We start from the raw sequence: 25,209 nt of genomic DNA, 5'->3' as shown, positions 1-25,209 counted from the left end.
CTGGAAGGTCATCTCCGTTTCCTTTTATGTCATTTCTCTCTGTTTTCATTACTCCTCATGGGCCCAGTTGTGCTGGTATCATACACACTGGAAGAAGCTGCAGTGTGGAGGTACACCACCTTGAGGAAAGCTCTTGGAAACAGCACACCCGAAGGAGGAAAAATGCTTCAGTGACACTCTGCCACTTGCCTGGGAGCTGTAGTCCTTTAGGCAGTGCAGAGACCTGGGGAGGTCCTGACGCCACATTTGCTTAGTTGTAAAGGTCCTACACCCTGAGCATATCGGGCATAAAAAGGCAGGAACGTGGCATTCCCCAGGCATAGCCCCTCCCACCCCTAATGGTGCTGAACCAGTCACAATCTGAACCTAAGGCTCTACGTGTTCCTCGTGCGCACACATAACCCACCATTGTGATCTGTCACCACTCTCATAAGGTATCTTGGTTCTCCCTATTCACTCAGAGCACATCTGTCAGACCAGCTGCAAGTCATCTCCTATCAAACACCTCAACTCACCACTTTTCCAAGCTGGCCTGCTGTCCTACCTCTTTGTGCACCCCCTGTTCTGCTGCTAGCAGGCCACATCAAAGCACTGGGTTTGTTACACACCAGGAGAGAAGAGAAGCAGGGGGGCAATTATAATGGCATGGGAGGAAGAGGAATTGTAAGAGGAAGGACTGATGCTGAGAGACAGGAAAAGACTATAACCCTGATCCAATTAATTAACATAATTAACGTCATTATTTTCCTCCTCTGATTTAAGCATTCAATACAGAAATCATGCTTACTCGTAAGAGTCTCAGAGAAAAGTCTCCAGATACAGAAGCCAAGATGTTGCACTGCTGTAACTGTACTCCCATAGAGATCCACCAATTTGCGTTAACTAAGAACCCCATCTATTCCTTCCTCTCCATTTATTTCTGGAAAGAGCTCACCTGTCTCTCCTCTCAGCAGCTGCTTTGTGCTTCTGCTTTTACTAAAGGTTTGCAGAAAGTTCAGGTTATTTTTGTTTCCTTTATTTCTGAGGAATTCAATCCAATACCAAGCTACAAACAACAGTACCAGCCACCGTGTATATGTGCAGTAACGAACATCAGCCTGAGGACAGCCACCTGCATGCACAAATCCAGGTACAAATCGGTATGCGGCATTACAAGATAACTGAGCAGCTTTAATACAGGATTTTCCAAGTTACTGGCAAGCCCAAAGAAATTAAAAAAGAAAAACTGTTACAGGTCAACCTGACAATTTTTCCAAAGTTTTATAAAATTGCAAAGACCAACACATTTCAGGGAGTGTTGAACTATAACATTTCATGTCAAAACTAAACATTTCATACTAAATCATGTTTTAAGATTTTTAAATAAAGATTTAAGATTTTTGAATAAAAGACTTCTCTAAGCAAAAGTCTGAATTAAAAAAACCCATCAAAACAGCTAGACTCATTTGAATGACTCAATATGAACTAACTGGTGCACACACAGAACAAACCTCCATACGTAACAGCTCAAAACCTAGACCACTTTATAAAGCATTTTAGTGTCACCACATCAACATTTTTCACCAAAATTAATCCAAGATGAAAATTTCTCTCCACTCTAGTCACAGACATGACAGACGCACTTCCACACACCAGCGCAGCCAGGGCGCACCCCATCACACATACAAGGAGGCTGAAGATGGGGACCTTCCTGTGTATCTGCTTAGGACTCTGGGGGGCAGGAGAGGGATGCTTTTGAAACATCATTGGAGCGGGGCATCCTTTTCTCCAACTTTGATCTTATGGACCAATTAGAAACTGTGAAACTATGCAAGACTGACAGAAAGATGGATTTCTTCTGTGGCTGATCACAAGACATTCTCTTCAGCTCTAAAGTAACAGCACACACAGCTCACTACCCGATTTCTTCCTCCTCCACCTTAGTCCTCCCCCTTGATGTAGTTTACAAATCCCCAGTGTTTGTCTGCACATGCTCCCTTACTGTGGGATTCCCATATATCTATCCTATCCTTTTCCACTGTATTTCAAAGGGTCCTCAACTTTGTAATGTCTGTGACTTAAAAAGAATTGTCTTTCTTTATTTCAAGGCATCCTCCCAATGTTTGACTTTCAGTGACAGTCATAGTGCCTTGAATTGCATATCCGGACTGGGCACAGTATCTGTAGATATGCTGTCATTTGTGCAGTAAAGGACCGTGGACCTAACTCCTAAGACAAATTTCAAGGATCGTTTGGTGCTGTCCTGGTTGGAACTGTTTAAGTGAAAATACTGAAACCACTACTGTACATGTATGCTACTTTAACTGAGCAGAGATAGGCACAAGAAGAAGAAAATAAGAGAGAAGCTCTTCAATGAGGAGGCAAAAGAGAATGTAGGGCCCCATCCCTTCCACTCTTGGCATGCTCTCCTCTAGCCAGACACAGGGATACACAAAGCAGTAAAGGTTTGTCTAAGTGAGATGTAGATGCGCTGGTTTATTTTAAGTTGGCTTACAACAAAATGAGGTACTCCTACATAAGCATCTTCATGCATGTGTGGACTGATTAAACTTAAACCAGCTTATACTCAGTCTACAAAACAGGACAGCTCAATTCTGAGAGGCAGACAAACCCAGGGAGAGGAAGAAAAACTCTCCAGGATTCTGAAAAGAGTTTGTTAGACAAATGCAAGGAGGAAGTAGCATCCAGGAATGGGGCATTCACCACTGCCATGCTGATGTACCATTCCACAAACAAACCTGCCATCAACCTCCCTATGCCTCTCTGCCTTAGAAAGGATTCAACGAAACCCCAAAACGTAACTATTACTCAGGCTGAAATTAAACATAACATATCCTGTGACATATTCTGTGACAGCTCCACTACAAGTATTGGAAAGGGCTGTAAAGAAAGACTTGACAAAATGCCTCTACTAATATTATCTCAAGAACTGTGGTTATACTCAATAGCTAAATTCTGAGCAATGACATAAACATGACTGCACTTTTGGAAAGGTGTTTGAGGTTTGCCTGGGACGTATGTTGTGCTGTAATTTTGCAGATAGTTTACCCTCCACACCCAGGGGCAAGAGCACGACATCTGGCCAAGCGCAACCCAGTTTTTCGTAGAGGAGAAAAGGACTGACCTACCCCCTCCACCAAACTCAAGTAATCAAAAGGAAAATAATCCAATATGAAGACTCAAAGCAATGCTGGTGCTTAAAATAAAAAAAATTCTCCACACATTCATCTGGTGGCTTTTTTCACCTTCTTCCTAGCCATCTCCTGAGACCTAAGGCTAGTGTGCAACTTCAGCCTTTGAATGACTCTGAAGTTGCTTTGACACTAAACAATGCACATTTGTGCACTGAGTCCATTCCTGGTTTTGTTGTCGTTGGTTTTGGGGGTTCTTTTTCTGAGGGTTTTTTTCTGCTGTTGTTCTCTACAACTTTGTGAATTTTCTCAAGAGTGTCTTAATTTTTGCACCAAAAGGAGTTCTGACCTCCTCCAGTGTTTTGGTGTGCCAAAAATTTTCAATGGATGGGAACTCTGAAATTATCCTTTTAGGATATGGCTCATTAGAAAGGCATATGCCAGCCAGTAAAAAAAAAAAGACAGAAAAGCGGACGTGTAAATTCCCTCATCACCAAGACCGTGGGCTTTCCAAATAAAGAAGGAAATGTAAAGCCACTCTGAGAATATGCTCTAGGAAACTTCCTCAGTGGAAACACAAGTGGTTTTTAAAATAATTGACTGCAGAGTCTGAGAGCTGACCATAATAACCCAGTGAGACAAGCAAGCCCCACGTGCCAATTGAGACAGCAGCTACACAGTTAAATGCTCATGCATCCAAGTCTCTCCCTGGGTGATTGAGATTATTTTTGGCAGAAGATTGGACAGAGATTGTAAAATGTACGTTTGTTTTCATTTAGCTCTTTACTTGCTCTCTCTGAAACACACCTTTTTTTTATCTCTGTCCTAATACAGTCATGCTTCAAATCACAGACTTGGAGATACAGCAAATATAATGACTATTCCTTACACTAACCTTACTTGCATATTGAAAGTCACTCCACCAAAAACAGTGGGATGATACCTAGCAGCTCTTGATGAGACCACATGCCATGAGAACTGAGGTTGTGGGGACACACAGCTCTGCTTGCATGGGGTACACTTGCCTGGGACCCTTTGACAGTAAAGCAGTCTCCTCCCAATAGGAATAACAGGCCAGAAAAAGCCTGAAATCAAAACCTCTGTGCTAGCCTTGGCATTCAATTGTAAATAGAACTAAATGATGAAACCTGCTTAAAAACTGATGTCCCAGCGTGTCTTCATATAAAAGAAAATATATACAGGTTCAGCATTTAGCCAGAGACCAAGAATTACACTGCACTAGCAAGAGCAAGCTGTAACTCCCAACAACCTGTTTGCTTTGCCTCCTTCCCTGCCTAGAAGTAATATGATTTGTTACACTGAGAAATACAGAAGTGTCTCCTGATCCTTGTCTAAGAGTCAAGATGATAACCCTGTCTCTGCACGAGGGGTACTATTGTAACTTCAGCTCTCTGAGAAGTTCAGCATGTCCTGATACAGGTTTTTCTCTCCTAATTTTCATAACGAGTTTGCTTACCACTGTGCATGTATAGTAAATGTATCCCACTCCTATCTTCTCCCATTGTTGCTTGCGTGCATGCTGCTGATCCCCAACTTCCATCCTATTACTGCAGCTTCCCTCCTAACTTCTCCCTCCTTCTCTCCTACTGTTATTTCATTCCTCTTGCTGCATTTCAGAATCAAAGCTGACAATGACAGACAGAGCAGCACAAAGATTCCTTTCAAAACTCAGCCTGAACACCACTCACTAGGTGGGAGCTCATAACTCCATCTTTCATAGTCCCAATACCTTCTTCTCTCTTTATCTATAGTCTCCCTCACCTCTCTCCTTAGACAAAGCATCTTCTCCAAACTACACCTTTTCCTGTAAGCAACCTTCACTACTCCTGGAGTATTACTTTCTCCTACCTCTCCAAAATAGCCCCAGAGGAAACAATCCAGTAATCAGAGAAGCAAAATGGTCCTGGGGTATAGCCGTTAATTTCATGCTGAACCCTTGTACAATGACAGCGCCTGCTTCCATCCTAAGAGCCTTGGTCAGCAGCAGCCTTTCTAAAACTACGGATCACCTAGTCATTTCAGTGAACAAAATTTACTTAGAATCAATACCATCAAGATTTATCTTCCCACATGTCACCCACTTTATATATGTTTCATGCTAGTACTTTCTCCCCCCACTCCTTTTTTCCCCACTGTTTTGAAAATAATGCTTTACTGCTTTTAAAGGTAAAAGGGAACGGGCAATGAAGTAAGTCTGAGTCCCTGGGCATAAGAGGGAGTTTGCACCATAAGGAGATGGGGGGAGAGGAAGAAAAATAAGTTACTTACCCACAGTGGTAACCCACCGCACGAGCTGCGGGAGCCGGTTCATGGTTCTGCGGGGTGCGGGCAGCTCCCAGCCGGGTGCGCGGCTCTGGAGGGGACGTGCCCGGCTCTTCCTGCGGGCTCCGCAGGAGCTCTGAGGCTGGGCTCGGGCTCCTGCTGCCTTAGAGGAGAATTCCCACCTCCTGCTCAGGAAGGCTCGCATGGGTCCTAGAGCCACCCCCCCTTCCTTCCCTCCTCCTCCTCCTCCCTTCTTGCATACCACTCCTGCACGATCAGCAAATCCATAAGCAGTTACTTCAGACACGAACACATCCATCTATAAATTTTTTAGGCATTAGTATTCACTAGGAAAAGCTGAATTCAGCATCTTACTGGGTTGTTGCCCCTTCTCAGTCTTCCCTTGCAGCTGCCTTAATGACACACACTGCCTGGACCAAACTCAGCTCTTATTTAAGATGATAGAGAAGATTCCCTTGGCCTGGAAGTCCTTTCACCGACTGCCCTGAAAGAGAAATCAGACCTATTTACACAGCCTAGATACCCAGCTTTCTTGGCTTAACTTCATTTATAAGCACTTAACACCTGAGCAAGACAGCCTCAGCTGGTGAGACAAGCAACAGGGACCTGCAACACAATGAGGCGTAGGTGCTTGCCTGCAAGCTTGTGCATTTGCTCTTTAATCACTTTACTTGTTAAACTCCTTTTTCTTCTGGTCCATCAGCATTTCAATTACATTAGTTCACTCTGCCTTCAATTTGTTTGCATGTGGGTTTTTCCTTCACAGGGAGTTTATTTTAAAACAGTTGTTCTTTTTATAATCAGAATACATTCTTTCTGATTAATTCTCCATGTGGATATCCTTACTCTGGATTAGGAGTGCTTTAGTCCAAATTAGCATAATTTATTATGGCTGTGGGCTACAATAATTCAGATTGGAAACTGTTGTGAATTTAACAGGTAGTACCCGAGTCTTCAGTAAAATACCATTCACGCTGTAGGCACTGAGAAATTTGGAGCTAACATGAATTAAAGTCCTGATAGGACTGGTGGGTTTGGCACTTTCAAGACAGAGGTCTGCATTCCATTTTTAATTGTGGTTCATAGATTAGACTAAAAAATTAGTGAATTTACTTAACCTTCTGTAAATCTTCCACTGATACCTATGAAAAGTATGCACTGCTCAAGGGTAAAATTTGCTTTCGTACCATAACCATATACTTGGATCTCCAAATTTACTCTTTGGCAACATATTGCCATTTTCAACAGATTTACAGAGGCATATTTCTGAACATAACCTGGATGATTTGGAAGAAAACATCATTCTGAGGCTTTCCTCTATGGCCACATCAATTACAAAAGTATAGCAAGAAAGACAGACATTATTGGTTGCTTATTAACTAAGTTTATATAAACTGTCCCCCAAGCAAAGTAATAGTCCAGAATAGTGTGTGTTCCCACCCAAGACCAAAAAAAAAAAAAAAAAAAGGCTGCCAGCTTTCCATCTCTTCAAAAATAACTTTCTTGGCTGAGACTCTGGAACTACAAAGCAGGTAATTTTTTACTCCAATTGGTAAAAAAGTAGAGGCACCTCAGGAACTTCTATACTTGCCTAAACCCTCCTATGAGCAGAAATGTAAAAAATCTGTATCTGCAAGGAACTGATAGCAGCAGCAGAGACAGACAAAATAACACTGTTTCTGACAATACTCAGTTTTAAAGTGGATCATATTTTCCATGGTTTTCAGTGAGTTTGGCCAAGACAGATGAATTCTCAGGCTCATTACAGAAATGTGAGGCATTCTATAAAAATGAAATAAATACACGTGATGCTTTTAAGCAGAGAGTAAAAGCGGAGGAGAAGGAGACTAATCTCTGACCAACTGGCTAATGAGCCAGTTTTGAGGGTCTGAGTCCTGGCTCAGAAAAGTAAACCTCGGTCTACTGGAAGGTCTGCAAGGTAATCCACATCTGTCACCCAATGCAGGCAAAAGTTGATATTCTAGGGAATCAAAGATTTTAAAGATACAGGACAGGAAAACCAAATGCTTCACAATGAAAAACACAAGAAGATATGCAGAGTGTGAAAACAATGGAAGTCAGAACAATGCCCAGCATTTGGAAATAGGTGCATGAACTACTTGGTGCATGAAGCAAATGCCACTCACCAGCAGTTTGCAAGTGGTACAAGAGCATGCACAGTAAGAAACAAAACCCAACAACAAGAGAATGACAGCAACACCACTAATTTAGAGGAAATCTCTGTAGAAGTAATTAGGAGCAATGGACAATGCTGCATCAGCAGAGAACTGAACTGTCAGTCTGGAAGCAACTGTGACAATTACACGCTTTTAAGTTGGGCACTGATGCACGAGCTAGAACACTGCCAGAATCTGGATACCAGCAATTGAAAAAACCTGCTGGTCTTAAATAATGATACCATCTCTGGCTCAGCAACTCAGGAACAACCTACTGGAGCCCAGGAGACGGAAGCAGATATGCATATCCTATTCTTACGTTCTTCTGAAGGCATCCATTATTGTCCACTGTTGCAAAAACAACACAGAGGGCAGCACAGAACTTCGATCTAACCCTGTAACATCTCAAAAACATTCAGATTGGGGTTGCAAGACAAGTTGCCACCATGCTACCAAGAACATTCCTCAGAACTGAAGTGAGATGAGGTGGAAGCACTCACCTGCAGAGCAAGCAGAACTCCAGCAATGGGGTCTAGTCACTGCCAGAAAAAAACGTGAAGTTTTCACTTACATGTACACTCAGGAGACAAAAATTTTAAACAGTGGAAAATATTCCCCATATACAAGAAGAAAGCATTGGAGAGGTGATTAATACCAAATGCATTTCTACACGGGACGCAAAGCAAAGCAAATGTTCGCCTAGCTTCAACATCTTCTTTGGGAGATACTGTTCCCTGTTGGGCTGTGCACTTCATAGAAAGATACAGCACATTTCTGATAGCATATACAGTACAAAAGTCATCATTACATTTTGATCTAAGAAAAATATGAGAAAAATGCAGTCAGAGACTTCATAAATCTTGCATAGAAAACAAGCTGTAGGGCAAAAGCCAAACAAATACCATGCAAATTCCTTATGATGGAAATAATATCCAGCAGAGCAAGGTGAATGTGGCAAGATGATATAGACTGGCCACACTAAGATGAAGGAGTACAGATTCATTTGAAACACAAAATATGTAAAGAAATATGTGCTCAGTCAACCTGCCTCAGCATTCTGAATGCTGCTCTACAAAACTGTCTAACATAGGTTTTAACTGTTACAAAAACATCTGGAAATCTGAAGGCATTAACCAAAGATGGCCCAGTCAGAGATATGGTATCTAAGTGCAAAATTAATTTGTCCTCCCATTCTTCTACTAAGAATATTGGTAATTTTTTCAAAGTTGTATAGTCAGACTTGGAGAGCAGTCAGTTATCTATAAAAGAAATCGGGTGTTAGTGTACATAAATAAAGAAGGAAGCTTTGGCTTTACTCCACAGCCATTAAAGCTTCACGTCTTCATGCATGGAAGAACTGTGTGAGCTAAAACTGATCATAAAACTCTTTACAGCCTAAGGGACCTGGCAATTCTCAGCCTAACCTTTCCCACAAGCAAAAAGACTACAGAAATATTTTAGTTTCAAATATGTGATTGCAATGTTGCATAAAAACTAAGCAAGATCTGATGATGGTTAGACACATGGCCTCTGGAGTACTTGACAAAAGAACTATGAAGCAAAAATATCCAGAACTAGATTTTATATGTTACACATGCAAGCTCTTTTAAAAAAGTATCTATCTGGTGTCAGACAAAATGTGAACTTAAATTGCTGCAGACATTGCTGAGGGCAAACACCTGCAGAAAGTAATTGTGGCCAGTGCCACAGATAACACCAGTTGCTCCAAATGGTTCACAATAGCTAGTAGAGTGGCTTTACCCCTTAAAATTATACTAGGTAATAAAGGGTTAAATTTAATTGTTAAATGTGACTTTGTTTCAATGCATATGAAATCCTCAGACATCAGAGAAAAAAAGTGTTAAAAAGGACATGCACAGAATCATTTAGGGATTTAAAATCTAAAAGTAGGACCAATGATATTTTACACCAGCCTCAGATACGCAGCAAGTTTGAGTAAATTGTTGTTATGCTTGTCACATAGGCCAGAAGGAGTGGTAAAGATGTAGGTGGTATAAGGGGGCAAAAAAAAAGTAACCCCCCCAGAGCAAAATAGGCATACATTTGTCACTGCTGGTTGGGAGAAAACCAACTTATTTGTGTCCCAGACTGTCAAATTCATTCCCGCGTAGAAGCAAATATATCTGAATAGAATGGAGTGGAATGGAATGGAATAGAATAGTCTCGCATTTCAGTTGGAAGAGACCTACAATGATCATCTAGTCCAATTGCCTGACCAATTCAGGGCTGAACAAAAGTTAAAGCATGTTATTAAGGGCATTGTCCAAATGCCTCTTAAACACTGACAGGCATGGGGCATCGACCACCTCTCTAGGAAGCCTGTTCCAGTGTTTGACCACCCTCTCGGTAAAGAAATGCTTCCTAATGCCCAGTCTAACCCTCCCCTGGCGCAGCTTTGAGCCATTGCCAACGTCCTGTCACTGGATCCCAGGGAGAAGAGATCAGCACCTCCCTCTCCCCTTCCCCTCCTCAGGAAGCTGTAGAGAGCCATGAGGTTGCCCCTCAGCCTCCTTTTCTCCAAACTAGACAAACCCAAAGTCCTAGCCGCTCCTCATTCCTTCCAGCCGTTTCACCAGCTTTGTTGCCCTCCTCTGGATGCATTCAAGGACCTTCACATCCTTCTTAAATTGTGGGGCCCAGAACTGTGCAGTGTTCAAGGTGAGGATGCACCAACACTGAATACAGTGGGATAATCCCCTCTTTTGACCGGCTGGTTATGCTGTTTGATGCATCCCAGGATGCGGTTTGCCCTCTGGGCTGCCAGGGCACAGGAGTCATTTCTGCATGTCAGTATATTATCCTTGCTGTATTTTAGAGTACCTGTATTACTAATGTCTGACAACAGGACACCTTTAATGAACATGAGTTTTAGCAGTTTGCAGTGAAGTACGTACGAGGCATGTCACTACAAGTCCCCATTATTTCCAGTACAACAGGTCAGTGGAAAGCAGTGTCAAAATAATAAAGCACCTACTAATGAAAAATGATAGAGTCCATATTCAGCACTGTTAAATCGGAGCATGGCACCAGCAAAGCATGGCTTGTCATGTGCTGACATTTCATTCAATGGAAAATTGGAAACAAGAGTGCCTGTGCTACTAGAAATGGAAGTTAAGAGTCCTTGGGGACTTCTAGATATCTAAGGAGACAGATGAGGAAAAACAGCAATCCAAAGATGACTTCATAACTGTGAAGGTAAAACAGCAGGAAGGCAGCGGAGACAGTTCAAAAGTCATGGGAGTGTGTCACACAAGAAAACCAATGAAGAAAAAGGCCACCCTGTGAGTCAGTTGCTGTGTAACAATCCCAGGAAACTGTGGTTTCTGACGTGCCTGGTGTGTACAATTAGAATCAATAAGCCCATCAGCATCTGACAACATATATAACCACAGCTTACTAAGAACCTGTAGATGCAAAAGCACTCTTCTTTCAATAGCACCTTAGGCTCACAGACCACCTGAATGACACACAATTTCTTTTTGAGATCCTGGGTTTAAATCGCAGGTCGTATGCCATGCCAGTGGCTGGACCATCTGCTCTAGCAGTAACATCATGAGACTGATACGGGAAGAAAGGTGGCACTCGGTGTTTCCTATAAGGGCCCTGATGTCACCTAGCACATGAAACAGGTGTGAGGGAGAGCCTGAGCTCCATGAGGTGCCAAAGCCTGGCCACAGAATGACTTTTCATTGAGCTGTAAGGGGGTTGAAAGAGTGGGATAGGAATCAATATTTACCCTTCTCTTAAACCAGGACACCACTTCTCCTTATGTTTTCACCACTTGCCTCTTTTTTTCCCCCTCCTCTGTGATCCATTTCTGCTTGCGTCCTACTAAATCTTTGCTTCCAGCTGCTATTTCTGACCCTCCAGGTCAGGGCTGAGAAGCTGGATCCTTTTGATGATCCAACAGCCACAAACAGGCCCAATTTATGTCCTATTCCTTATTCATCCTTTCTGTAATGCCACTTAAGAAAATGTTTCTACATTCCTCTGATTACTGTCTTTCACTTTGCTTATTTTTACTGCACTTTTTGGAAGCATTACTTTAGAAGATGAGAAACTCTCCTGTCATGGCTGCATGGAGTTTTCTGCCTTTCAGTGCTAGACACCAGCTCTCCTTTAGAAGCAACAGAAAATTGTAGTTCTACCACTCTGAGATAGATACTTTAAATAGCTTCATTTCTCAGTGTGACTTCCCCAAAAAAGTCCAAAACCTTGAACTTCTCCTAGAGGCTTCAACCTTTTAGGAGTTATATGACCATCTGATGTTTATACAGCAGTCTCTTCCCATCAAGATGGAATTAAGGTCCTTATACCCATACAAACGTCATCTGTAGCCATGAGGCAACATAAACTGTGTTCTGCTTCCTGAACATCCTTTTTCTTCCCTGCACAGGGCAGCAGAGTTCTCATCCAAGGGCCAGATATCTCACTTCTTTCTTTCAAATTTACATTGTTTTTCACAGGATACTCTCTCACATGGCTGGCATATGGTGACATCCAGTCTATGAGGTAACTCCAGTTGTAAATTAGCAGACTTTGATAGCTATTTATGCCACCTAGACAAGCCTGCAGGACCAAATCCAATCTGCTAGTGCCCTACCTTAAGGGAGAAATAAATTCAAAATGAGCATGCAGAGGAGCTGGGCAACCTTCTAGATTCCAGGCCAGGCAGAAAGAAAGGGACCCCCAAACTGGGAGCCTCTGATATGGGGAGAGACCAGATGATGCCCAAGCAGCTCAGTTTGAAAAAACTATGCAAGTAAGCCTCAGAAGTGATGGCTGCAGAATGGTATTTACTAAGAAGCCAGGGAACTCTGTGGATTTTGTTGTAATTCAGAAAGTGACTAAAAATGACAGACTAAGAGAAAGCCTGAAGGAAAAGCACTGCAAGGCTGTGTGGGGATGAGGAGAAATTTGTTTAGAAATTCATTTTCATCTATCTGATCGAATACATCTGAGTTTTCTCTGTCTCAAAAACATCTTTTTCTAGTTCATATTCTAATATAACCTCACAGTGTGAAAGCCCTTCTCATGTTTACCATATGGTAACGAAAAGAGACAGGAGGATCCATCTCCAAAAAAGTTCCACCTCGAAGTCCTGTTACAGAGGAATGTATTTATTATGTAATTAAAATAACCAAATCTGCAATTTCCTTGCAAATATCTCCCTCACTGTGTTACAAGCAGGATAAAGGAGGAAGCAGAATTCTATGCTGATTGTTCACTCATCCCTTATTTTAAGAATTGTATCATAAAAAAGAGAAAAGTTAAGTCAAGTAAACAAACCTTTGTGGAACAACACCAGGCAGTGGTAAAGTGCTGATTCAGTATTTTTACAACAGGACTCAGCCCGAGGAACTCCAGCCAGTTAAGAAAGATGAAGCACAAAGCTCAAAAAGTGGTTCATTTCTGATGCTCTGAGGCTGAATTGCGCACCCAAGTAGAAGGCATGATTGTGATCTTCATGTTTGAGATTCTGCCTGTTCAAACATTACTTTTGGCATATGCTGTGAGCATGGGCTTCTCTGGTAGGATTCCGAATAACTGGATTTCAGGTGTCTGCAATTTAATTTCTCTAAACAACCCCATGTGACACCTCCCAAACAAAAAGAGTATATATTTAAGCTATGTCTTTAAAACCAAAGGATTTCTCTACAAACTTTACATATAGATGATGTCAGTCATCAGTGCAATGTATCAGTCAAAGTTCTAGAATACCTATAGATTATTGAAAGTACCTTATGCACCCCACCTTTTTAATACATGTTCACTATGAGGTGAACACCACCTGTGAGCAGGTGGTTCACCAATAGTTTTTGGGATCTCTTGGCCCAACGCATATGAAGTACAGATAAGACAGAATAATTGTGACTTAAGGTTGAGTCTAAGTATTATATTTACAATCTTAGCCAATTTATGCTTACCGTGACAGTGTCTCAATGCACCATTCAATTATACTCAGCAAAAAAGAGGATAAGATTTGACATTTTCTGGCAGGAGTGATGAAATGATTTTTCAAGGAGTAGTTAAGATAGGAACAAATTTCGCAAGTCCTACCACAGTCCACACAGAAACAACTTTTTAGTTGCTCCTAGTGGATTGTCAGATGAAAGACAGGATACAAAGTGGGTCATGAGAGTAACTCCTGCACAGCTGCAAAGCAAAGATTTCCTAAAGGTTTTTTTGGTAGCCACTTCAAAGTAAAGGAAGTTTACCATAAAATAATCTATAATTATTCATATAGGTTATCATAGCAGGAAATTATATGTGTTTTCCTCTGAGGTTGATCAATAACAAAAATTATATACCTGATAGATCAAAACCTTCATATATTAGAGACAGTAGATTGACTCCTCTTTCTGTTATTAATTAAACAGTTAGAGAATTTGCATAAAAGAAGTATTTTACTCTTTAGCCTCTGATCTCTCAAGGGACAGAGTACCAAAATATTTGTGCTAATCGTTTTGTCAGCACACAGCTGAAATAGAATAATCCACTATCTCCTTGAGTGTTTTCAAGACAGCAATAGAACTGCATTAAGACCATATGAAAATGTAAAGAATATGCTAAAATAAAATGGTATTAATGTTGTCAATGAATTAGTGCTTATACTGATAAATGTTAATTCTATCTGTGGAAGATCCAACACCATCTACAAATTAATGGAAAATGAGAATGAATAATTACTTTCAGCTTACTGCCTAGGACATACATGCAAAGCAAGCAACAGGTAAGCCATCATTTTATCTTGAAGGCTGTGCAGCAAGATATTATGTCATATTTCCTCATTTACCAAAAGAGTGTCAGAGTTGGAGGAGATTTCAGTTTGTCAGCCTTATATACATGAAGAAGTTGAGGCATGTCCCTGAAGATGGTAATTTTTATACCCTGCAGTTTAAAAGATACTGAGATACTTCTCAGCAATTCTGATGTATTTTCTTCATGTTAGGTGAACATGGCTTAGTTGTAACCCTTAAGTTGTTTAATAACAATGAAGATGAGTATCAATGGAGAGACTTTTCCACTGATGAATGCTAACTGCTAGTGCTTACTTTTTTTTTTTAAAAAAAGAAACTCTTGAGACCTGCTGTAAAACCATTTAAATAAGCAGACAGTGACTATGCAGTGACTATAAACAAAACTGGCATTTCGTTAGCAACATTGGCCAAGTGGTCTTGTTGACTGACAGTGTGGATTAGCAGGTTAAATGAGTTCAAAGAGAAATCGTATTACATCTTTTTTCTCTATGATATAGTCAAAAATTTTAATGCATACTCAGAGTCAGTCATTTCTCTAACCAGTCATATTACTGTTCAAATATTTCACACACATCTTTGACAGTTTCAGTCGATGTCGTGCCATCACCCTCCTATGTTAATAATTTATTGGGGTTTTACCAACATTCCAGTATGCTTATCTTATCTATTGTTCCAGCTTTAGGTATTCTTGAATTGATTCCATATGTTACTATTTAAGCAGGTAAGTGTCATTACTTTCCCCTAAATTCCAGGCTGGTAAATGTTAACACTGTGCTGACTTAAACATTGTTTTATTTTTCTTTCACAGTGTGCTAAAAACATTTTTAAGATAATTCTAAAATTAGAAAAAAAAGGATCTTGTAGACACTGAAGTTTATGACACAATGCATTCTGAGACATGTAAGTTAAACAAAAGATTAATGGCAAAATTGTTTTATTTTTTAAAATAATTTAATAGTCTGCTTTCAAATTCTAGTTCTATTAAATTTCAGTAATTTATTTTTAAAAAGAGATAAAATAAAATTTATGCAAGCTGATATTTACTAGTTTAAATAATAAATTTAAGATTATATTTGAATTTATATGTTCAATATTTATACCTGAAGACAATAAAAATAAAACACCTGAAAAATAAATGCTATGCTATAGGAATTAGTATTTCCTTTGAATGCTCTTCACAGTATAGCACTGTGTTTCCTTTATTGCTCATTATTTCCACCAAAAAAGTCATGTCAGTCCCTTATCCTTCAGTAGACTGCTAGCTCAGACTTTAAATGTCTTATTAAAGCCCATGGTTTTAGTCTCAATCTATTCCTTGAAGTCTAACGACACATATGAGGTTCAGCTTCTACACTGAAAAGCCCACAAAATTCTGTTTATTCACAAGTGGATAGCAGTAAAAAAGTCTAAGCAGCTGATCAAACCAAACTTCATCGGTTCAGACTTTCTCAGTGAGAATGTCAATAGCAAAGTATGAGCAGTAATGCAGACATACAGTAGCTGTGTGTCTGGGTTCATGGTACCATGGAAGGCTGAGGTCCTAAGGGTGTACAAGCCTAGCTTGGAGGGAGGCAACAAAAAGTCTTTGCTTTCTCTCCCTTTAGTGACTGAAAAAAACAACTGTGAGTGTGACTGACCCTTACACAGGGTCCAAGGAAAAACTGTTCTTGCTTGCATCTGATGACTAGGGACCAAAAGACAGAAAAGGACTTTCCAATGATGGTAGTAAAAAGGGGAGGGAGAGAGAAAAGGTTTCATAAACTTGCTCTTTTGAACTGATCATGTGGCTAAGTGGCTTGTAATTGCGCACTGTTCTAAGAAATCAAGGCTGATACTGAAAGTTTCTTAAAGAATAGCTATTAAACTCTGTCATGTCCGAATTCCTCCAGAAATTCTTCTGGTATTTCATTTCTGGGCTATGAGGAGGCAACTAGCCACTTCATTCTTAGGTGTGTGGCTCAATATTTGTAATTGAATCATTAGCACTCAATCTGCCGCAACGTCATTATGTGCACGGTTGTGCCAGGAGACAGATGTGGCTGATGATCAGTATTCACAGCTTGCTTTGCTGAGGATCAGCATAAAGCCCAGCAGAAAGCAGTGAGGGCAAGGATTAGTTATGCCCTTCGCAGCTCCTTGTCACTTCTACCACTTGAGCTAGAGCAAAATGTCTAGCAGTGATGCCTGCCTGTTGCTACAGAGACTTTCAAGGGTGCCTTTGAAGTGGCTCCTGGAGATCTCTAGAACATCCTGCCTCAAACAAGTTGTTTCAGCAGCTTTGGTAATATACACACATCACACTCAGCCCTTACAAGTTTTTTCCTCTAGAGTTTGTTAATGCACCTGTTATTACATTGAGCACCCATCATAACAACAGTTTCTACTCAGACTGCTCATTTAGTCACCTCCTAATGACATCATAGAGCCCACTCTCTGCATAGACATAAAAATAATCATTTTTAAAGATTTAATTTCTGGGCGGAGTCCTTCAAAATCTTTTATTTTCTCCTTTGTTTCTTTTCCTCCTCATTCCACCAATAGGAACAAATATTCATAGTCGTCAAGAACTTTGGTGTTTAAATGTGTGGTAGGAAAGTGCTTATTGTTCTTTCTTGGCCCTGAGAAGAAAGAGGAACCTAGACAAACAGATGACTGTTTATAGAAGTAGTCCCATTAATACCAATAGGATTCAGGCCTTAGAGAAGGCAAGCAATGAAAATGGACCCTTCAGATGTTGCTACTGTCAGTTGATGGAAGGACTCCTCAGATTTCTTTCAACTTCTGCCAGATCTTGAACTGAAGAGTGTTGTATTGGTAGCCTGGGAGAGAGCAGCTCACTACAGATGCTAGGACTGGAAAAGGATTTACTCTGCTAGACATGCTTGAACAACACTAGCATCTTACAACTTGTTGACTCTTGTGATAATAAGGCATGCTGTTAGAGTGACTGGCAGGGTTAGTCTAGGTCCATCCAACCACTGGCCTCTCTGCCTACTCTGTAAATCTGTAGTCTTTTGTCATATATTGGGTTGTTACTGTGGTTTTTAATCAGTCATAGATGTGTGTTACACTTTCCATTCTAAATGCAAGGCACAGCTCTGCAACCTGAAATTAAATACAGGGAAATATGCACATTAAGGGGTGGGGAATAAACTCCTATCCAGCCCTGTCATTACATGACATGTCCTGTTCATCTCCTGGGACAGGATAAAGGATGGAAAAATATGCATCTGTCTGCACTGAGCAGACATCAGATGTCAATGGATTTCAGTCACTCTTCAAGTAAGTTCAAAGTCATCTTCTATACTAATCCTTTAAGTTGTTTGTGTTCCTTCTGAGGGAAAATTATATATATGTATATACATACAGACAGACACACACAGTACAGAGAATACATCTCATCTCTTATAGAGTTTCCATAAAATAAGACTGGACATAGGGCTATTTTTGCAGTCTATGAGTGCAGCTTTACGCTTGATTCCTAGCACAGTGTCACCTTTAACACAACTGATTTTTACCAGTGTACTCTCTTTCACGCCTCTTGTAGCACTGAGTTGCCTTTTGGTTCCTAAACTGCTGCTTTAACTACAACAATCCCATGTGGCATTAGAAGGGCTGTAGAGGTTTCGGTGACCTTCACAGCTTGGAATGGTCATGAAAATGCTTTCATCTACACTGAGAATTAATCCCTTCCAGAGGTGGTCTTGGATCTTTCTGTCTGTGGTCTTGGCTTCATGAGACCTCCTTGGACTCAGCTAAGCCTCTAGGCTATGTGAGCAGGTAAGCAACAATGAATAAAATGCATTTGCAGTATTAGAAGGTTGTTTTCCATTTCTAACTGATAGATACACTAGATCTTAAAATATCACTGGGTGAGATTAATCCAAATACCATGAATGCAAGCAAAACTGATCTTATCCTGCTGACTCGTAAAGTACTTTATTTTATAGAGGGCAGAGGAAAGAGGCAATCCTGATACTATTTAAAAAAAAAAAATGCAATCCCAAGAGAGAGACATTTGCTAAGGATTTATCTGGTCCAATCATTCCTATTTCATTTAACACGCTTTTAGTTAATTAGCTCAGAAAGTCTAGTGACCTAGTGGAAATTATTGAACCAGTCAGCATGAAATGAGTTGGAAATGGTCTACATCACAATAAAGGGAATCTCACAGAACCTAGCTGCTGCACCTTGTTCTGGGTCTTGTGGTTTTTTTTGTTTACAGTGCCTCTCCTGATTGTTTTTCCCCTCTTCCTGTATTTTATTATTTAATTCTTATCACAATCTTATGAACTGGTGTCATTGAGTATAGGTTGGGGGACTTTGCCCTTGACTTTGGAATGTCCCAATCTTTAGTACTGAAGAAGTTGCCACATTAAGTACGTTCAAAGTAACAAGAGTCTTGATGATTGTAGAACTAATTCAACTTCTCAAAGTCTTGGGCAAGTCTCAAGACACTTTGATAATCAGAACTACCTTTCACGTTCTTTCTAATTCCAACATGCTTGGAGTACTTTTTTTCTTCTCTTTCAGGTAGAGGTTCATAGCCCAGATAGAGTAATGTCTTACAACATTCTTCTTGAAGTTTTACGACTAAAAGGATGTCTACTTAGCTTCACCTCATAACAGACAGGTCAAAGGAAATCCCAAAAAAACATGTAACTGTAGAAGAGGTGGCTGATAATGTTTTACACAGACTGACTTCCTTTCAAGAGAGTGCACAATGGCAGGACTCAAAAAACAAAAAGTTGTGCTACAGAAGCCTATCTATGCATAAGCTTGTATCCCAGGCAGATATAAAGGTGACTAGGCTGATAATGAATGGTGAGATGTGTCTTTCCCATGACCGTTGCTAAAGCTGTAAAAACAGTGATTCTATTTGCAATGTATTTTCAGTGCTTTCCACCTCCTTGAGTTTGGGACTGAGTCAAAGGCTTCTTGCAGGCTACCTGCACAATCCCTAGGTTTTCTGCACTCAGAATTCCTCTTAACCAGCCTAAAAACCAATATGCTAAGCTGGCTTGCACAGCAAATAATAGATAACCTGCTCAGTTCATTTCCCTACATATTTTTTTTGCCTACTGTTCCCTTCCCTTGCCTTTTCTAACTTGCAGCTTCTCTCCCATGTACGTTTCCTCTTCTTGTTTTTTACCACAGTGCTTTCCACTGAGGGAGCTCAAAACACTTGGCAAGCATGAGTCCGTTATGTTCTCAAGTCTCCCCTATTTGCCACAGGAGGAAATTTAGGCAAAATCCCTGCTGTTTTCATACTGGCCTAAAAGGATTTAGGCACTAAAAGATTCCTACTTGTCTTTATTTGGGGCAGGACACCTAATTTCTAGCTAGAGGCAGCTTGGGAGCCAGTTCTGCATTTTCGTCATGACATCATTCCTTCTTCACAGATAACTAATCATTATTTTTCATGAAGGAAAGCCCACTCTGGAATAAGCATTTCAGAGAACACAGCCTAATGTCTTCAGCTGGTACTAACTGACATTGCTGCACCAACAAACATCATGATTATTTACACCATGCCTTTTGATGATCCCATCCCAATACAGTGGCACCTGAAACGCTGACTAGGCTTCAAAAAAAAATTAGACAGAATATTTTGGGTTAAAAGTGTGAAGACGTTTAAGAACTGCAGAAAAAAACATGACCTGTTTTGAACACTGCACTATACCAGCATAAAAGTGCATACAGAGAAACAGATTAAAGTAACGTTCTACAGAATAAAATAATGCAGGGCAGCATGATAAATTCAAGCTAAGGCAGGCAGCCAAAAGCTAACAGCTGCTGCCATTCCATCTGTCCACGTTCTGTACAGTACACAGGTAGGCTGAAACAGTTTGTTTATAGAGGTGAAAGTGGCAAGGCAGCCACCAAGCAATCTGTGCTAAATCAGGGAGGAAAAAAATCCAGGCTGTATAAATGAAGGCCTGGAGCATCCACCACAGATGTGGTGCAGCTTGTCACGTATGCCTCCACTACATTGAGTTGCACCAGATTTCTGGTGGTTGGTTGTTACAGAGCTGTCAGTGTTTCATTGACATTACACTGAACGACGTAGAACTTTAGTCGGACGTACAATAGCTGTTCTCATGGAGTGACATAGAACTTCAGTCTGATGTACAATAGCTGTTTTCATGGCTATAAATGAGGACACTCATTTTCCCTTTGATGAGGACAACATTATTGCAGCAGACGTTCTCTATATATTAGCTAGTAAACTACAGGCTGTATCTCATGACTCTATGCTAAATAGGTTGTCAAGAAAGAGCAAGGTACTCAGTTTCAAGACTGAAATCCTAAGTCTTTTCTCAGCTGATCCTCACCTTGGTGTTGTCAAAGCTCTCCCAAAGCTTTATGCTGTGTTAGAGACCCCCTCATGGCCCTGTTACTCTGGTTGAGAGAAACTATGTGAACATGCAATCCCTGTGGATCCTGATTCTTGAGTTCAAGTGTGCATAACACAAGATAAGCTTTCTTGAAAATAAATATAAAAATAAAGATTGGAATGCAATATAAATGACTGACAGTTGATGTATCTGTCTTTGTTTACACACACAATTCATTCAGTGGAAACTTTCAGGGACCCACCTTCTTGTCCATGATAATTCTGTACTGCAGTAACTTTCCATTTTGTCAAAGGCTAATTGCCAGCATTCTTCCAGTGAACTGCAAACACTGACTGTTGTTGTCCTCCATTGTAGACCTCCAGTTTTCAGAGATAATGACATTGTCCATAAACCAGTGGAGAAACCTGAAAATACATAGAAAATTGGCTATTAGTACAGATTATTGTAACATATTCTTATGGTAAGTCATTACAACAACCTGGCAACTCTCCTGAATTACAAGAGACACCAGTAATTACACTTATATTTCAAGTGCTTGGTGAACATAACAACATATGTTTATATTTTACATGCTTATTTTACCAAAATGAGATGCTCAAGCTCATTAAATAAATTCCAGAATTTTCTATCACGCCAGGAAAAGACTTAAGTGTCAAAAAGAAAACGTAGCCGGCCATAAGGCCAACTTCTGTTGTAACTTCTGTTTTTTCATGATTTTCTATTCAACTTCATTTTCAGATCTATTGTAGAAAATGTGCGTTAAGACTGGTTTGTGCTTTGCATGGAATAATCAGCCACAGTCTTTCTCAAAAGCTGTGACTATAAAGCAAGAAATAATTTGGCCAAGAGTCAAATACTCAACAGGTCTATCTGCTCAGAGAGCAAGATGCCTTGCATAAGACATGCTTTGGCATAGATTCTGGCTATAGCCAACAAAAATTATTTTTCAAATTTGCATAACCCTGACTTTGTAATAGAGTTACTGTGTGTTCTCTTTCGAGGACCAGAAGAATGCAAGGCCATACACCACCGCCCCCCCCCCGCCCCACCTCCTTTGAATTGTCTCATAAAGCAAAGCCTGCTCCTACTCCATCTTTTAAAAAGCAACTTTCTGCATACCCATAGACATTACAGGGGTCTGTATTGCAAGCTTGGTTTCACTGAATTTACACATACACTAATAATACTTGCTAAAGGTGACCACCTGATTAGCAGGAAGCAACAGACCGTCATTCATGCAGAGGAACCACAAACAATAGCTTTACCTCAAAGAACTATCTGGTGTAGGTAAGTCAGGTGGGGAAGCACGTGCATTAATAAGCAAATACAGTGCTGTCTTCTAAGTCTTCAAATGCTAGGAAAAGCAATAGTGGTTGGGAAATGTCCTCAGAAACTCTACTTATCTGCTTAAATGATATTTCCTCTCAATGGTATAATAACCTGGGTTAACTGTTTCCTTAAATGCTTGGGATTATATATTCTTCATTATTTCGATCGCAAGCACCATGCACCCACACCCTATAACTTCTTGAGGACCTTGTCATGTGCCAGTGGTGGTTTAGATACAGTATAGGTACTAAAGTTAGAAGATACTTAAGTACACCGTATTGCAGGCCAGTTAAGAAAATAATTATTCAGCACCACTTAGGCAACCACTTACAAAGGCCAAATCCTCCTGAGACTTTAGTTTGTCCAGAAGACACTGTTTTTAGGTGAGAAAGGTGATCTGGTCATTTATTTCTTGGTCATTTTCCACTTAATACTCAAAATTATAACCACATGTTCTGAATGTTTAGCATATGACAGATGGTTCTACTTTAGCTGAATCCAACTAAGTCTTATCCAGCAAGGAAGAAAAAATTACTGGTTTTTTAACCTTTCCACTGTCTCCAGCTTTCTCTTAATTTCTCATTGTTGAGCAAGTGGAACACGGTAACTTCCCCAAATCATTAGGCTCATTGTTTAAGAAATGTTTGACTGTAGTAAGAACCTAAGCTGTTCATTCACACAAATCCTAAATGAAACATTTGCAGCGGTTCTGATGAGTTCCATTAATCTTTGCAAATAAGCTAATTTTATTTTTACATGTTTTTGCACTTACAGTCAAAATGCCAAAATACTGTGAGAAATGTTCTTGTGATATTTCCCGTTTTACCTGCATCAAGAAGTAGTGGATACCTCCCTGGAAAACCTGTTCTTATGATCAGGCCAGCCGACTTTACATCTAAGAGATTCACCTGTGACAGATATGCTTCCAATACCACTGAAGACTAACAAGCCAGCAACATGTGAAAGAACTTTCTTGGCAGACTGTCTCTGTTGCAGCTGGATTTTCAGTAGAAAGTCCACAAATGCACCCTTCTGGTAGACCAGGGCTTTTCATTGCTACAGCATTCAGATGCAGGTATCTGCATTTTCCCAGACTGCAGAAGTATCTGGGTTTGGTGCCTATGGCTAGCCATCCAAGAAGGAAGGACGCCAGCTCTGAGGTTCCAGTCTAGTGCCAAGCTTTCCCAGACATCACTGGGGGTCAAAACCAGAGCACCAACATAGTCCCAAAAGTTAGTGGAGTGCAGTAATATAGACATACACAGGATAGTAGTTCTAAGGGTGCATCATAGTGAATTAACTTTATTCAAAAGAATATCCCTCCACTCCTCACTTCCTGTCAAAGAAAACAGTGGTTCTGGATAGCACTGAACTTAAGCATCTTTTGTTTTATGAAGAATCAAACATTTTGTACAACTAGCTCCAAAAGTGTTTTGCTTTGATTTTGGGAATCCCTTAACTCTTTGTGTACTTTGTGTTATCCTCAGCAACAACCACAGAACCTGTGAGGAAGAGGCAACAGCCTATGTCCTCCCAATAATATTATCAGAGAAACAATGAGAGAAACAAAGTCAAATATTATGTAGTACGGTTGTCACAACACTCCTTTGGGACACAGAAGAGTCAAAGGCAAACTTTCAAAGGCAAATACAGGATTTTAACACAGGTCTCCAATATCTCAAAAGCTGGGAGACACAATACCATCACCTCCAGCATCCTTTCTTCTCCCAGACTATCTGGCTTAATTTTTTATTTATATGTTTATGACTGATCCAACCTTTGTTTTTTAATCTTTCTTTATAGACCAAAGATTGTTAGTGAGTTGAGCTAAAATTTATGGAAACCTAAGCCATATTCCCAGTTGAATAAAATATTTGCTGAAAAATAAAATCATTCCAACTAATGAAACAAGAGGAAATGAGCTAGAGGTAATTAAAAAAAAAAGGGGGAGTGGGGAACAGGCCAGAGAAAGGATATGGAAAACTTTAATCCTTATTCAATACATTACTAATCAGCATAATTAAAAAGTCATTAACATTCAAGTGCACAGATATAAAAAACAGTCTTGTATGTTTTTTTTTAGTCCACAGACAAAGTAAAACATAAGATAGTGGAGATACTGTTGAGAAATTTCACTAGGAAATCAGCGCGAGTTTATAGCCTATTTAAAAAAAAAAAAAGCTTTTAAATTCTTCACGCCAAACGTACAATGTTTCTTCTTGAGGAGGGTAAAGACACTCTGAAAGGGTTGGTGTTAAAGCTGATCAATACTGCTGGGAATGACCCCTTGACAACATCCCCCTTTTCCCCCTCCAGATTGCCCTTCTGGAAAGTTCAGAGCGCAAAGTGTGCTTGTGCCTCAGTCCCACAGAAAACATTTTTAATCATACTCAAAATAGGCATAAAAGAATACAGTAGCACAATGGAAAGGACAGGAGAAATCTGTTTAGAGAGCCTAAACTTGTTTGTTTTCTCAAGCCTTAGATTTGAAAACACACCTGCTTCCAAAGAGAGCTACGCTGACAGCTTTGACTCAGTGACACACAGGCATTGGAGCCTGTACCCTTTCCTACGACCCACGGGGTAATCCCCAGACCACAGAGTTTGGTTTAGGACCCTTTCTTCTAATGAATCATTGTGGCAAACACAAGGTAAGCAAGTACAACCATCTAACACTACAGTGAGGTTATGGTAACAGTCTCAAAGAAGATTCTGAAAAAAGAGGACTGTGGTTAGCATAGGTGATGAAGGATTTAACAGATCACTTCAACATCAATAGGCACTGAAAAATACGTTAGAAACGCAAAATAGTTTTCCATCTTTGCGGGCTTAAAATGCATCACTAATGATGTGGGAAACATCACCCACTTCAGCTGGTTTCAAATCAACTTTCTTACTTTCAAATCAAAGCTCACATTTGAAGCCAACACCCAGGAATTTGGGCCCTGGGACCTGAAGTTAGAGCAGAATCCCTGAAGGCTTTGAGCCCTGGCTGAAATTAGCAGCTTCCAGACTTTTGGCTACCAAAAAAAAAAAAAAAAAAAAAAGTTAAAACAAAGTGATGGCAAAAAAGGTAAGATCCTGAATCCATGGGAAGGGGCCCAGAAACCTGCAACATGCAAATGTT

General features: G+C 40.3%; 1 protein-coding gene across 10 annotated transcripts in view; it reads right to left on the bottom strand.

The window, feature by feature from the left end:
• RPAP1 (RNA polymerase II associated protein 1) overlaps nt 1-25,209 on the bottom strand; it is a 154,980-nt gene that overhangs the window by 38,099 nt on the left and 91,672 nt on the right. For 7 of the 10 annotated variants that reach the window (XM_075152124.1, XM_075152128.1, XM_075152121.1 and 4 more), the window contains exons 27-28: nt 20,995-21,157; nt 5,779-5,919 (exon numbers count right to left, since the gene is read on the bottom strand). In XM_075152124.1, coding sequence (XP_075008225.1) covers nt 5,868-5,919; nt 20,995-21,157 — 215 coding nt within the window. In that variant the 3' untranslated portion in view covers nt 5,779-5,867. Of the gene's footprint in view, nt 1-5,778; nt 5,920-17,444; nt 17,500-20,994; nt 21,158-25,209 lie in introns of those variants that run through there. The other 3 variants (XM_075152135.1, XM_075152129.1, XM_075152130.1) reach the window with 3 other exon arrangements.

The sequence above is a fragment of the Calonectris borealis genome, chromosome 5, assembly GCF_964195595.1.
Source record: "Calonectris borealis chromosome 5, bCalBor7.hap1.2, whole genome shotgun sequence".
NCBI classification, from domain to species: domain Eukaryota; kingdom Metazoa; phylum Chordata; class Aves; order Procellariiformes; family Procellariidae; genus Calonectris; species Calonectris borealis.
Note: the sequence above shows the minus strand (reverse complement) of the source record. Positions and strands in the feature narration are given on the sequence as shown.